Genomic DNA, 12,282 nt, shown 5'->3' with positions numbered 1-12,282 from the left:
GGGTTTTTTTGTTTGGTTTTGTTTTTGAGGCAAGAGTGTCACTCTGTCACCCAGGCTGGAGTACAATGACAGGATCTCAGCTCACTGCAAACTCCACCTCCCAAGTTCAAGTGATTCTCCTGCCTCAGGAGTTAGGATTACAAGCATGCACCAGCACTCTGAGCTAATTTTTGTATTGTTAGAAGAGATGGGGTTTCGCCATATGGGCCAGGCTGGTCTCGAACTCCCCACCTCAAGCGATCCGCCCACCTTGGCCTCCCAAAGTGCTGGGATTATGGGTGTGAGCCACCGTGCTTAGCCTAGGTTTTACTTTTTTAATAAGAAGCCTAAATAGAAAACCATGGGAGGAGAAAAGATTAAAAATAATAATATCTTATATTTACAGAAGGATTTAAAATTTACTGTATTCACAGATATATTCTGAAGGGCACTATTATCTCTGTTTTATGAGTAAGGAAACAGAGACTCAGATTAAGGGATTTGCCTTCATTTTCTGTCTCCTAATCCAGTGCTCTTTTTCTATTACTAAAGCAGAAGAGGGAAGCATTGCTGGGCCCATGATCAGGTTCCGAGAGGATGGAGGTGGTAGACTGGGAGCAAGTTTAGGGGTTCCTCTGCCCCAGTCTGATTTATCCCACTGGATCCCCCGCCTCAGCTGAGGGCCGTCTTTCCCTAGACCTCTTCCAGGCGTCCCCGCCAGTGACCATGCAGATGCCCTCCCTCCTCTTACTGTGCAAAGGCCCCTTTCCTTTTTGGACCAGCTACTCAGGCTCCACTTCCCCCAACAGGAACATGTGCAAGCTTCAGCTCCTGCAAATCAGACGTGACTGACAAGTCTGGGGTTCTGGAGCGTGGGCTTCCCATCATGACAGTTAAAAAAAAAAAAAAACTCATATCTTTTTCCTATAGTAACCAGAACATAACTTGCTAACATTTATTGAGTACCTACTGCATACCAGACATAGTTTTCCTGCCGGGAGATGCAAGCATTATCCCTTTGTGTTTTGTAAGAAGGAATCATAGCTTAGAGAGGTACAGAAACAGGTGCAGGCTGGTGAGTGGCAGAGCTTGGAATCCTGAGTGGAGCTCTAGAGCCAGCTGAGCTGTGGACCTGAGCATTGTGCCTCTTGGAAGCACCCTCCGTCTTCATGTTGCCAAATGTAACATCGATTGAGAGGGGGGCATCTCAAAACTTAGCTGTGGTGGCTCACCTGCACCCCTTGTTAGAAATGTAAATTTCACCCCAACAACAGATGCTGATTCATATTCCAACTCAGTAGGGCTGGGCGAGGTCTGGGAACCGAATTTTTAACAAGCCCCTGAGATCATTCTGATGCAGATGGTCTTGACCAAGTTCTCAGGGAGCGAAGGCAACCTACTACAGCAGAGAATGGTCAAAGGAAGTGGCTCTTCGCTGGCCCAGGAGCCAGAACTGAAATAAACGGAGAGGGAAGCAAGGAAGGAAGGGAGAACTAGCCCCTCTCAGCAACCGGCTGGGAGCCAGAGCTGAGGAGCAAGACAGGCAGAGCTGCCTGGGAACGTCTAGACAGCAGGGTACCGCACAGCTACCTGCAGAAGCTTCAGCCCCAGCTCTTCCCTTTCCAACACACCCAGCTCCAGCTGGCAGAAATGCAGTTCCTGACACCTCCCTGTCCTGACACAGTGCCCTGTAGACGACGGCCCTCCTTAGTATCTGCTGACCAAATGGATGAGCACACCAAAGGAAATGGACAGCCTTCCCTCAACTAAATAGGCAAGCTCTAAACCCAAGACAAGACTAACCAGTGATCATAGTTTTAATTTATTCTAGCATAAAAGTAGGAAAAAAGGAAGGGAGGGAGGAAAAAGGAAAGAAAGGAGGTAAGAAGGAAGGAAAACCTGCTGGCTGGCTAATTAATTGTCCCCATGGAAATGCATAAAAACAGATTCTCCATCACTCTCAGTGGTCAAGGTAATTTACCTACCCTGGGCTGACTTATAATAATCCAATCTATTCATCTTTCCAACTATGAACAACTTCACAATATCTTCCTTGTGATTTTTTTCATATTTTCGTTTATTCATATTTAATATTATATTGCAGAAGAAGGAGAAGCCAGGGCTGTTCTCATCTCATTGGTGTGCCTTTGGCTTTCTCTCAATAAAATGTTTGCAGGGTTTGTATGCTCGCTCTTTCAAAGTTGAAAAAAGAAATTCCTGAGAAAACAAGTAACCAGCACGCAACCCTCGCAGAGTCTGGGGCTGACATTTGCAGAAGGTCTTGCTCCCTATTTGACTTCCCAAACTTTGTAAGAGAAGTAGGTATGTAAACCAAGGAAGTTTTCCTTCCTTATGACTATCAAATAGAAGCAGACTCCGTTGGCAAAGAGAGCCCTGTGAGGTCTTTGCATCTTTTGAAGGACCTAGAATGTCTTAGTGGTATCAAATGTCTGCTGCTCTGTATTTATAAACATGATGACAATGACCCCTGTCACAGTGCCCCTGGGTGCTGTGGATAGAATTTTCTCTGATGAGTTTACTGGGACCCCTTGGTGCCAACAGAACCCATTTAATAGATGAGAGAATACATAAGGCAGGGTCTCCTGGCTTCTCCAGGGAATGACTGTGCCCTCTCTGCTACAACAGCCCCATCCACACATCAGATTCTCACCATTGAGAAGCTAAGATAGTTGGCCTTATCAGTCCTTCCAACTGATAATATCTACTGGCAGGAGACTTTAAACGCAGTCATTCAGGATGCCACTTCCTCTGACTTCTCTGGCCTGCTCCTCCCTGTTCTTTATTTTTGGATCAGCAGAAAATGTCAGGATGGCCAGGTGTCAGTGACAGGAAGTTTGGGACTACGAAATAATTCCCGAGGCATGTGTAACCCTCAACTTCTCACAAGCTCTGCTTTCATAAGCCTTAACAGGACGGGTGAACAGCTAATCCCTTGATTCAATGAAATCTATTTCTGATACTAGGGGAGCCCAGGGGCCAAGGAGAGGCCATGGTGGTCGCACTGACCCACACACGGTTTTCCACCTTACAGCTTGTTCCTAGCTATCACCAGCCAAGCATCCCACCATGGTAATAAGTGTCCTACCCCCTAGGGAATTTCTCCACAAGACATCATTTTTCCTGCAGATTTTTGGGTCCTGCCTGCATTAGGTTCTTATTTTTCACCTGTGAGAACCGTGAAGATACTGAGACAGTGGGACTCCCCAGAGTGGACAAGGGTCTGTAGCCTTTTCCATTCCCCAATCTGCCATGATTTCCAGAACAACCCAGATTTCAAATAACCTGTCTTATGGTCTCATTTCCATCTTTTTTATCTCCATAAACCGCCAAAGTGACTTAGACCTGCATGACCCCACACAACAGCCATCAGCCACATGTGGTATTATGTGCTTGAAATGGGTCTTGTCTTAATTGAGATGTCAGGTCAGCTGTAAGTATAAAATACATAATACATTTCAAAAATGTGATATAAAAATTTTTCTTAAGGTCTCAATAATTTTTCTATTAATTCCATGTGATAATATTCAGGGCTTATTGGGTTAATGAAAATATATTATTAAAATTAATTTCAGACTGGGCATGGTGGCTCATACCTGTAATCTCAGCACTTTGGGAGGCTGAGGTGGGTGGATCATCTGAGGTCAGGAGTTTGAGACCAGCCTGGCCAACAAGGTGAAACCCTGTCTCTACTAAAAACACAAAAATTAGCCGGGCGTGGTGGTGCACGCCTGTAATCCCAGCTACTCAGGAGGCTAAGGCAGGAGAATTGTTTGAACCTGGGAGGCGGGCCTTGCAGTGAACTGAGATTACATCATTGTACTCTAGCCTGTGCAATGGAGTAAGACTCCATCTCAAAAAAAAATTTTTTTTAACTTTTAAAAAATTAATTTCATCTGTTTTTTTTAATTTATGTGGCTACTAGAAAATATTAAGTTACATATGTAAATTACTCTATTTTTCTATTGGATAGTACTGGCCTAGACATTCCACTATGCTAAGAGTCCAAATGACTGCTTCCTGTACTTGGAAGGGGCTCAAATTTCTTTGTCCAACCATGTGCCTTGAGTTGTAGTTCAGGAAAGAGGCCCTATGGCCATACCTTTCACCATCTCCTCGTCACCCCACACCCGAAAGAAAAGATGTCAGTAAGGCCATCAAAAATGCCATTATCACTTCCATGGATTTGTAATTCTCATCTCCCACCTTCACAACAGAGTCTCACTTTGCCTTAATTATCATCAAGGAAGGGTTTATGCCTTAATAACCAAGAAAAGGTCTGAACTGTCACAGCCCTGGTTTCCAAAATTTAAATGAAGTCACTGCTGATTGTAAATATGCTCAGGGCATTCATTGCCTGACCTAGAAGCTCCAGAGAGTGAAAGTGAATTTTGACTCTGTTTCGAATCCCCAGATAGAGAAACATGGTCAGAGTCTTTACACTCGTTGCCTTTTTAAGACTTAGAAAAGGAGCTGCTCAGCTCTCCTTGCTACTTTGTGTATTTGCCAAGGGATTACATTGTCAAATTAGGGACCACATGCTTAACTCATAATGTTTTAAAGGCTGGTCTTTGTGAAAAGCAGCTTTGCAAAACCTAGTTATGGAAAAACCAAGGACAACCAGAACTATATGGAAGGAGGGGGCCTGTACACGTATCCCAGAGAAGCAAAAAGCCGAGAGCCAGTCAGCAGTAGGGGGTAGGAGAGAGTGAAGTACAAATTGTGCCAGGCAACATGTGACTGCTTTTTTCTTTCCCCCTTTTTTTTTCCTGACAGAAGAAAATTAGTGCTTCAAAGCAATAGAAGTAGATGGAATGTTTTCTTGAATTTTAGAGAAGCATTTGACGAATGTCATATGATTTTTTATTGAGGGTGTTCACTGAAATTTGCTCAGAGAGTGGGAGGTGGGCACAGTCTGGGAGCAGGAAGTGCTGCTGCCGAGGGGAAATGGTGCGGGCTACACAGGCCTCAGAGACAGAGGCCTCCCTAGGGTCCACACATCTCACCCCAGCACCCATGGGGATGCCTCTCCAAGACCTTAAATTCTTCGTATATCATAAATGAAAAAATAAATTGACCAGATGTGGTGTTTCACACCAGTAATCACAACACTTTGGGAGGCTTGGGGGTGTAGATCACCTGAGGCCAGGAGTTTGAGACCAGCCTGGCCAACATAGTGAAACCCTGTCTCTACTAAAAATACAAAAAATTAGCCAGACTTGGTGGCACACACCTGTAATCCCAGCTACTCAGGAGGCTGAGGTAAAACAATTACTTGAACCCAGGAGGCGGAGGTTGCAGAGAGCTGAGATCACACCACTGTACTCCAGCCTGGGCAACAGAGAAAGATTCTATCTCAAAAAAAAAAAAAAAAAATTAATAGCTAAAGTTTAATTTTTAAACTCTCAAAACATCATTTTAGCAAGGAATGTTTGCCAATCACAAAAGAAGCCCATCTTCCCCTCCTGCCCTGCCACCTTTCAAATGTGGGCTGCTGGCCTCCTGTGCCACACACAGTTCATGCTTAAAAAGGTTCTTCATGGAACTATCCCTCCTGAAGTTTAAAAACACACAGAGAGACCAGGTGCAGTGGCTCACATCTGTAGTCCCAGTACTTTGGGAGGCCAAGGCAGGCAGATCACCTGGAGGTTCAAGACCAGCCTGGCAACATGGCAAAAACACCGTCTCTACTAAAAATACAAAAATTAGCCAGGTGTGGCGGCACATGCCTGTAATCCCAGCTACTTGGAAGGCTGAGCCTGGAGAATCGCTTGAACCTGGGAGGTAGAGGTTGCAGTGAGCTGAGATCGTGCCACTGTACCTGCCTGCGTGACAAGAGCAAAACTCCATCTCAAAAAATAAAATAAAAATACACACACATGCACAGAAATTTTCATATAAGAAATGAAATAAATATGCATTTGATGAAAATTCACTGTGTGGAATTTCAGGTGTCCACAGCCATGGATTCCTGTAAATAGATTTCTACATTTTTTGTTGCAAAACAAATCTAGTCAGCTCCCTGGTTTCGGTGTCACCCCCCATCTCCAGCCCAATTAGCCTATTTATTTCTGAAGCCCCACACTGACACCCAAAGTGCCGGCACGGAGGCTGAGCAGTAAAGGGGCATTACACATTCTTCTACTGGAAAATGAGACCACTGATGAGGGTGGAAGACAGAGTTTGAGGAGGAAAGACAAGTTCCGTTTCGGGTTGGAAGCTCAGGGTTGGCTCTAGAGAGTGACGCATTGGAGCCATCATCATCCAGATGCTGGTAACAGCCACGAGAGTTCATGAGATGGCCACAGTGTGGAGTGGGGGCCACAGGTAGAACCCAGGGTTAGGAAGCTGTGGTCAGAGGATGGAGAGCCCAGAAGCACAGTGTCATGATTGCCATCCGAACTGTGTGTGCTGGAGTGCAGGGGCCACTTGTGTGGCCAAGGAGGGCAGTGCTAATAGGAGCGCAGTGTCCACAGGATGTGGTCATTAATTTATTGGCCTTAGTGAGAGTTCTTCGAGTGAAGTGATCAAGAAGCAGAAGCCAGGCCGGGCGCAGTGTCTCACACCTGTAATCCCAGCACTTTGGGAGGCCAAGGTGGGCGGATCACAAGGTCAAGAGATCAAGACCAGCCTGGCCAACATGGCGAAACCTCATCTCTACTAAAAATACAAAAATTAGCTGGGCGTGGTGGTGTGTGCCTGTAATCTTAGCTACTCAAGAGGCTGAGGCAGGAGAATCGCTTGAACCTGGGAGGCAGAGGTTGCAATGAGCCGAGATTGTGCCACTGCACTCGAGCCTGGCAACAGAGTGAGACTCTGCCTTAAAAAAAAAAAAAAAAAAAATAGGAAAAAGAAAAGAAACAGAAGCCAGAGTTTAATTTTCTTTTATTATCTCCTGAGTATGTGATCCAATGGCATTAATTATTCCTACTGGTGTGGATGGTTAAGACTTAGCATGTAATAGCATCTCCCAACGTCAGGTTCCTGGTTTTGACAGTATTCTATAGTTATGTAAGATGTTATCATCCGGGAAGCTGAGTGAAAGGGACATGGGAACTCTATACTATTTTTTGCAACTTCTTGTAAGTCAAAATATTCCAAAATAAAAACTATTTTTAAAATAATTAATATGGAAAGTCATTTCCAGAGACTCATGCTCAGCCCCCAACACAGGCTCCTGCTCTCTAACAGCTCACAGACTCACGTTCTCCCCAAAGGGCAGTGGCTTTCCCCTTCACTCACCCCTGAACTATCCGCTGTCGGCTCCTGGGACGGAGTGAAATTGCAAGGGCTTTGGTCAACCGGCATAGGCTGTGAGGGTACTGGAGGTGCTAGCTCATCCCCTTGGAGGCGGTGTTGAGCCTCGGTTGGCGCCGCAGAGTGACCTGGAGCCCCACCATGTGCGATAGAGTCCCAGGGTTGGCATGACTCAGTGAGAGCATGTGTGGGTCCCTTCATTCCACACTGCACTGTCATGACTACTCACCAAGGATCTGCTTTGTCTGTTTCACTTTCAGGACGCTTCCATTGCACACAGATTCCATGTGATGAGAGAGAAACACCCTGAAAAATTCAACAGCAGGTAAGCTGCAGGCCCGGCTGCACTGCCGCCCACCCAGTGTGGCCCTGGCGAGACAGAAGCCTTTCACCTGCTCTCCGGAAACGTTCCTAGCCAGGGCCGCCAGGGACTTGGCCTTCCCGCCATATCGCCGGAAGGAGAGTTTCCATTTCCAAGAAAAAAAAAATGTCAGAAACTTGGCTCAGGCTAACTGCCTGTCCCAAAGGATCTGAGCTGAGGGAGGGGCTGGGAAACAGGAGGTGGGTATGAAGGGCCTGCTTTTGCAGGGGAGGAGGTGGGAGGGCATCTGCCCTTGGCTAACTGGAACCCGAACTCCTGAGTCTGCTGCGTTCTAGCACAGCACCTCCAACCCCAGCCCCTCATGATTATTTTAGGGAAGGGTGGGGAGGCTGGAGAGGACCCTAGCTTCTGTCGGTCTCAAATGGGAGGAGGTGGCAGCTCCTGGGCTTGGACCAGGAGGACCAGGAGGGTGTCTTCTTTGCCTCCCTCGACAGCAGAGGGCAGCAGTAGGGAGGTACCTGCAAAGGTACCAGCCTCAGCCTGGGCACTCTGTGAAGTCTCCAAGTTAGGTTCAAAACTGAAAGGAAAGAGAGAACTAGGTCATTTGCAAATGAAAGCAAACACTTCTCCCTTGTAGGAGGAAATTTGCCAGAACTGAGCTGTGTCTGACATATAGCTACCCCTTTCTCCCTCCTTCCTTCTTCCTCTCTTTCTTCTCATTGGTTAATTTTCATTCGTTCGTTCTTTTTCTTTGTTGTACCCTGTATTTTGAGATGACCACTATTTCAGACACTTCCCACCCCAACTCTAGGTAGGTGGGGAGGAGGATGGATAATGATTTGGACTTTGTCTTTGAACCTGAAGGTGTTGGCTTTTATTTAGCCCACCAATTTGTCTTTATTTATTTATTTATTGTGACAGAGTCTTGCTGTCACCCAGGCTGGAGTAAGTGGCATGATCTCGTCTCGCTGCAACCTCCTCCTCCCGGATTCAAGCAATTGTCCTGCCTCAGCATCCTGAGTAGCTGAGATTACAGGCATGCGCCATCATGCCAGGCTAATTTTTGTATTTTTAGTAGAGATGGGGTTTCACCACGTTAGCCAGGATGGTCTCGAACGCCTGACCTCAAGTGACCCACCCGCCTTGGCCTCCCAAAATGCTGGGATTACAAGCAAGAATTATCTTTAAAAAAGAGGTTAGAGCATTCGCTGAAGACATTCATTTAAAGCCCAGTACCCCATCATTGTCAGCACTTGCCATTTTCATTCCTGCTCTTTGTCCTGACCCCACAGCCTGAGAGGTTAACCAAGAAGAAGCGGGTCTTTTTAGAGGTCAGAAACTGAACACTGCAGCTTCAGAAGAGTGATCTGTGGGATCCGGTAGCAGCTGAACGAACCTTTTAGGAAGTACATACTGTCACAGAATCTTCTTGCTGTCACACACACTATACACACTCACGGCGCACTAGGAACATGAGTACTTTCAGACCCTGCTACTGGAGTCACAAACTTACAGTTCAGATGCCTCCTCTAACAGTCTTTTGCACTCCCAGATACACACAAATCACTTTTTTTTTTAAGTACTCCTCTTCAACCCGTTCCTCAAACTTTTACGGTCCTCTGTTCAGACAAGTATCTTTTTTATTTATTTATTTTTTTGACACGGAGTCTTACTCTGTTGCTCAAGTTGGAGTACAATGGGACAATCTCAGCTTACTACAACCTCCGCCTCCTGGGTTCAAGTGATTTTCCTGCCCCAGCCTCCCAAGTAGCTGGGATTACAGGTGCCCGCCACCACACCTGGCTGACTTTGGTATTTTTAGTAGAGATAGGATTTTACCATATTGGCCAGGTTGGTCTTGAACTCCTGACCTCAAGTGATCCGCCATCTCAGCCTCCCAAAGTGTTGGGATTACAGGCATGAGCCATCGCACCCGGCCTCACACGAGTATCCCTATATGTACTCGTGTACATGTGTCATATGCTTGTGAAAGCCATGGGGTTCTGTTCATTCATTCATCCATTCATTCAACAGAGCTTTTGAAAACATACTGCATACCAGACACTGCTCTACAGGCGTTTGGGACAGACCCGTGTAGGGGACTCACAGCCCGGTGCTGGAAATGGGCTGGAAAGCAAATGTGCAGAATGGTTTGTGTTAAGTGAGGTGACCTATGGGAGCACAAACCAAGGACATGGAACGTGGTATGGAGGGTTTTCCAATGACAGAGATGCCCAAACCAAGACACAGAAAAAGAAGAGGGCAACACAGGGAGAAGAAAGCAAATGTACACAAAGATATGAAGGAGTGAGCGCATTCAGTGTACTTGCGGAAGAGCAAGACATTCGGTGGGATCGGTTGTATGGTCTCGACAGGGGAAAGAAGCCAAACCTCTGTAGTTCGTAGAAAGCAAGGAAGCAGAGGGAGGGGGACATTTCTCCATATGCCAAAAATCAATAGGCAGGCCAACATATGACATAAATAGAGCAATCATCAATCACCCACACGATTAAGTACAATCAGAAAGGCACATCCATCAGGAAAAAAAATACTGTAGTGTGCGTTTTAATGCCAAGTATGTACAAATTCACTGTGATCTGTAGAACGGTTTTTGCTTCTCACTTCCAACATCCCATAAACAAGACCATTCTTTGACGTTCAGTTCTCACTTCGCTCTTCACCTCATTGAGGTCAAGGTAGCGTGGTCACCTGCGTGACAGGCACAGGGATTTGCATGTAAACATGCGTGCCCGCCTAACAAGTGAAGATGGAAGGACTGAGGCAGCACCTGTTTACAAGGTCACCAAACACTTCCTATTGAGAACTTTGCGTACATACTGCTTCTACCCTGCCTATTCGCCCATGTCTAAAATACCCAGGAGTGCCCAATTTGTCCACGGAGAGGCAGGCAAGCAGCCATTTTCTCCAGGCTTCCTCATTTAGCATTGGAGATGGTTTTTAAATAGGCAGGTGGTTGTTGCCATGGTTACCCCATTACACCAGCGGCTAAACTTAGGAAGGGCCGCAAGGGATAGGAAGAAAGCTAGATACCCAGGATTTGGAAATGTAAACGGTATTATCAAACAAGGCTTATTTTACGCCGGCTGAACTTGGGTTCTCCAAAGAGTCGTTACTGCTTGGCTGGAAGCCTTTACCATTACTGCCCAGGTTTGGACTCTCAGGGATAACCTTGAGGTTAAATCTTGGGAGTTGTCATTGCTGTGTTTTTTTCTGTTGTTATTTTGTTTTGTTTTCAGCAAGGGATAGTGACTAGTCAGGGCTAGAACTTCTCAGGAAACCGGAATCATTCACATTGCTGACTCCTTTTTCTGAGCTAACAAGAATTCTTAACCTGGGATCCAAGGGCTTCAGGCATTTTGAGAACACCTTGAAATTGTACTAAGGTATGGAATGTATTTTTCTGCAGAAAATGTCTGTAACTATCAGAAGATTATTAAAGGAACCTGTGTTTAAAAGTCACAGGTCGGAGGCCTCTTTGAATCCTAATAGATGTCAAATTATGACTTGACTGCTGGGGTCCGGGAAATTCTTCCTCCACGGCCTCTCTATATAGGTTGTTGCCAGGGAGGATAGTTGGATGCACAAAACCAAGTTATGTTCCCTGATGGAATAGTTTTGTTAATGGAGCAATAACCAGACCCAAGGAGGCGGAAATATGAGCCATGTGTGATGGGCAAAAAAAGAAAAGGCCTTGCCAGGCACAGTGGCTCACACCTGTATTCCCAGCACTTCGGGAGGCCAAGGCAGGCCGATCACGAGGTCAAGAGATCGAGACCATCCTGGCCAACATGGTGAAACCCCATCTCTACTAAAAACACAAAAATTAGTTGGGTGTGGTGATGCATGCCTGTAGTCCCAGCTACTGGGGAGGCTGAGGCAGGAGAATTGCTTGAACCTGAGAGGCGGAGGATACAGTGAGCTGAGATCACACCACTGCACTCCAGCTTGGGCAACAGAGCAAGACTCTGTCTCAAAAAAAAAAAAAGAAAAGCAAAAAGGCCTATAAGGGCATAGATGGGGCTATTTTTGGCCCTGTCTACCTCCTAGTTATTGATAGGCTAATTATGAATTGCTAATTGAGGAATGTTACAGAGATTATCGTTTCACTGTTGGGATAAAGCACAAAAGAGAAATTCTATTCTACTGAGATACTAAAGTGTTTGAAAGTGATCTGAAATAAAGGTGCATAAGACATGGCCCCTGCCTTCAAGAAACTCATAGTCTAGCAAAAAAGAAAAGGAAAATTAGTGCTCAAATATTTTTTACAAAATGATTTTAATATACAAGGTTGTTAATATACAGGTGATATGGTATACAGGAAGTTGTATAGTATATAAGAGCTTATTAGTGGTCATATCCCAAACATCATTTGCAAATGGATTGTTTTCTTTCTAGGGGTTTTTATGGTTGTGTGTGTTTTTTTAGAAGGAGTCACTCTGTCGCCCAGGCTGGAGTTCAGTGGTGCGATCTCGGCTCGCTGCAACCTTTGCCTCTCCGGTTCAAGTGATTTTCCTACCACAGCCTCCCAAGTAGCTGGGATTGCAGGCACACACCACCATGCCTGGCTAATTTTTTTTTTTTTTTTTTTAATCACATCCTGAATTGTAAATGCTTGGCTACATTTTTTTTTTTTTTTTGTATTTTCAGTAGAGATGGGATTTCACCATGTTAGTCAGGCTAGTCTC

At 45.6% G+C, this 12,282-nt stretch overlaps 1 protein-coding gene across 12 annotated transcripts in view; it reads left to right on the top strand.

The window, feature by feature from the left end:
• DGKG (diacylglycerol kinase gamma) overlaps positions 1-12,282 on the top strand; it is a 211,833-nt gene that overhangs the window by 110,133 nt on the left and 89,418 nt on the right. For all 12 annotated transcript variants that reach the window (XM_035274700.3, XM_035274698.3, XM_078350447.1 and 9 more), the window contains one exon: positions 7,515-7,579. In XM_035274700.3, the coding sequence (XP_035130591.1) occupies positions 7,515-7,579 (65 nt within the window). The remainder of the gene's footprint in view (positions 1-7,514; positions 7,580-12,282) is intronic.

Source organism: Callithrix jacchus, chromosome 15 (assembly GCF_049354715.1).
Source record: "Callithrix jacchus isolate 240 chromosome 15, calJac240_pri, whole genome shotgun sequence".
NCBI classification, from domain to species: Eukaryota; Metazoa; Chordata; class Mammalia; order Primates; family Cebidae; genus Callithrix; species Callithrix jacchus.
Note: the sequence above shows the minus strand (reverse complement) of the source record. Positions and strands in the feature narration are given on the sequence as shown.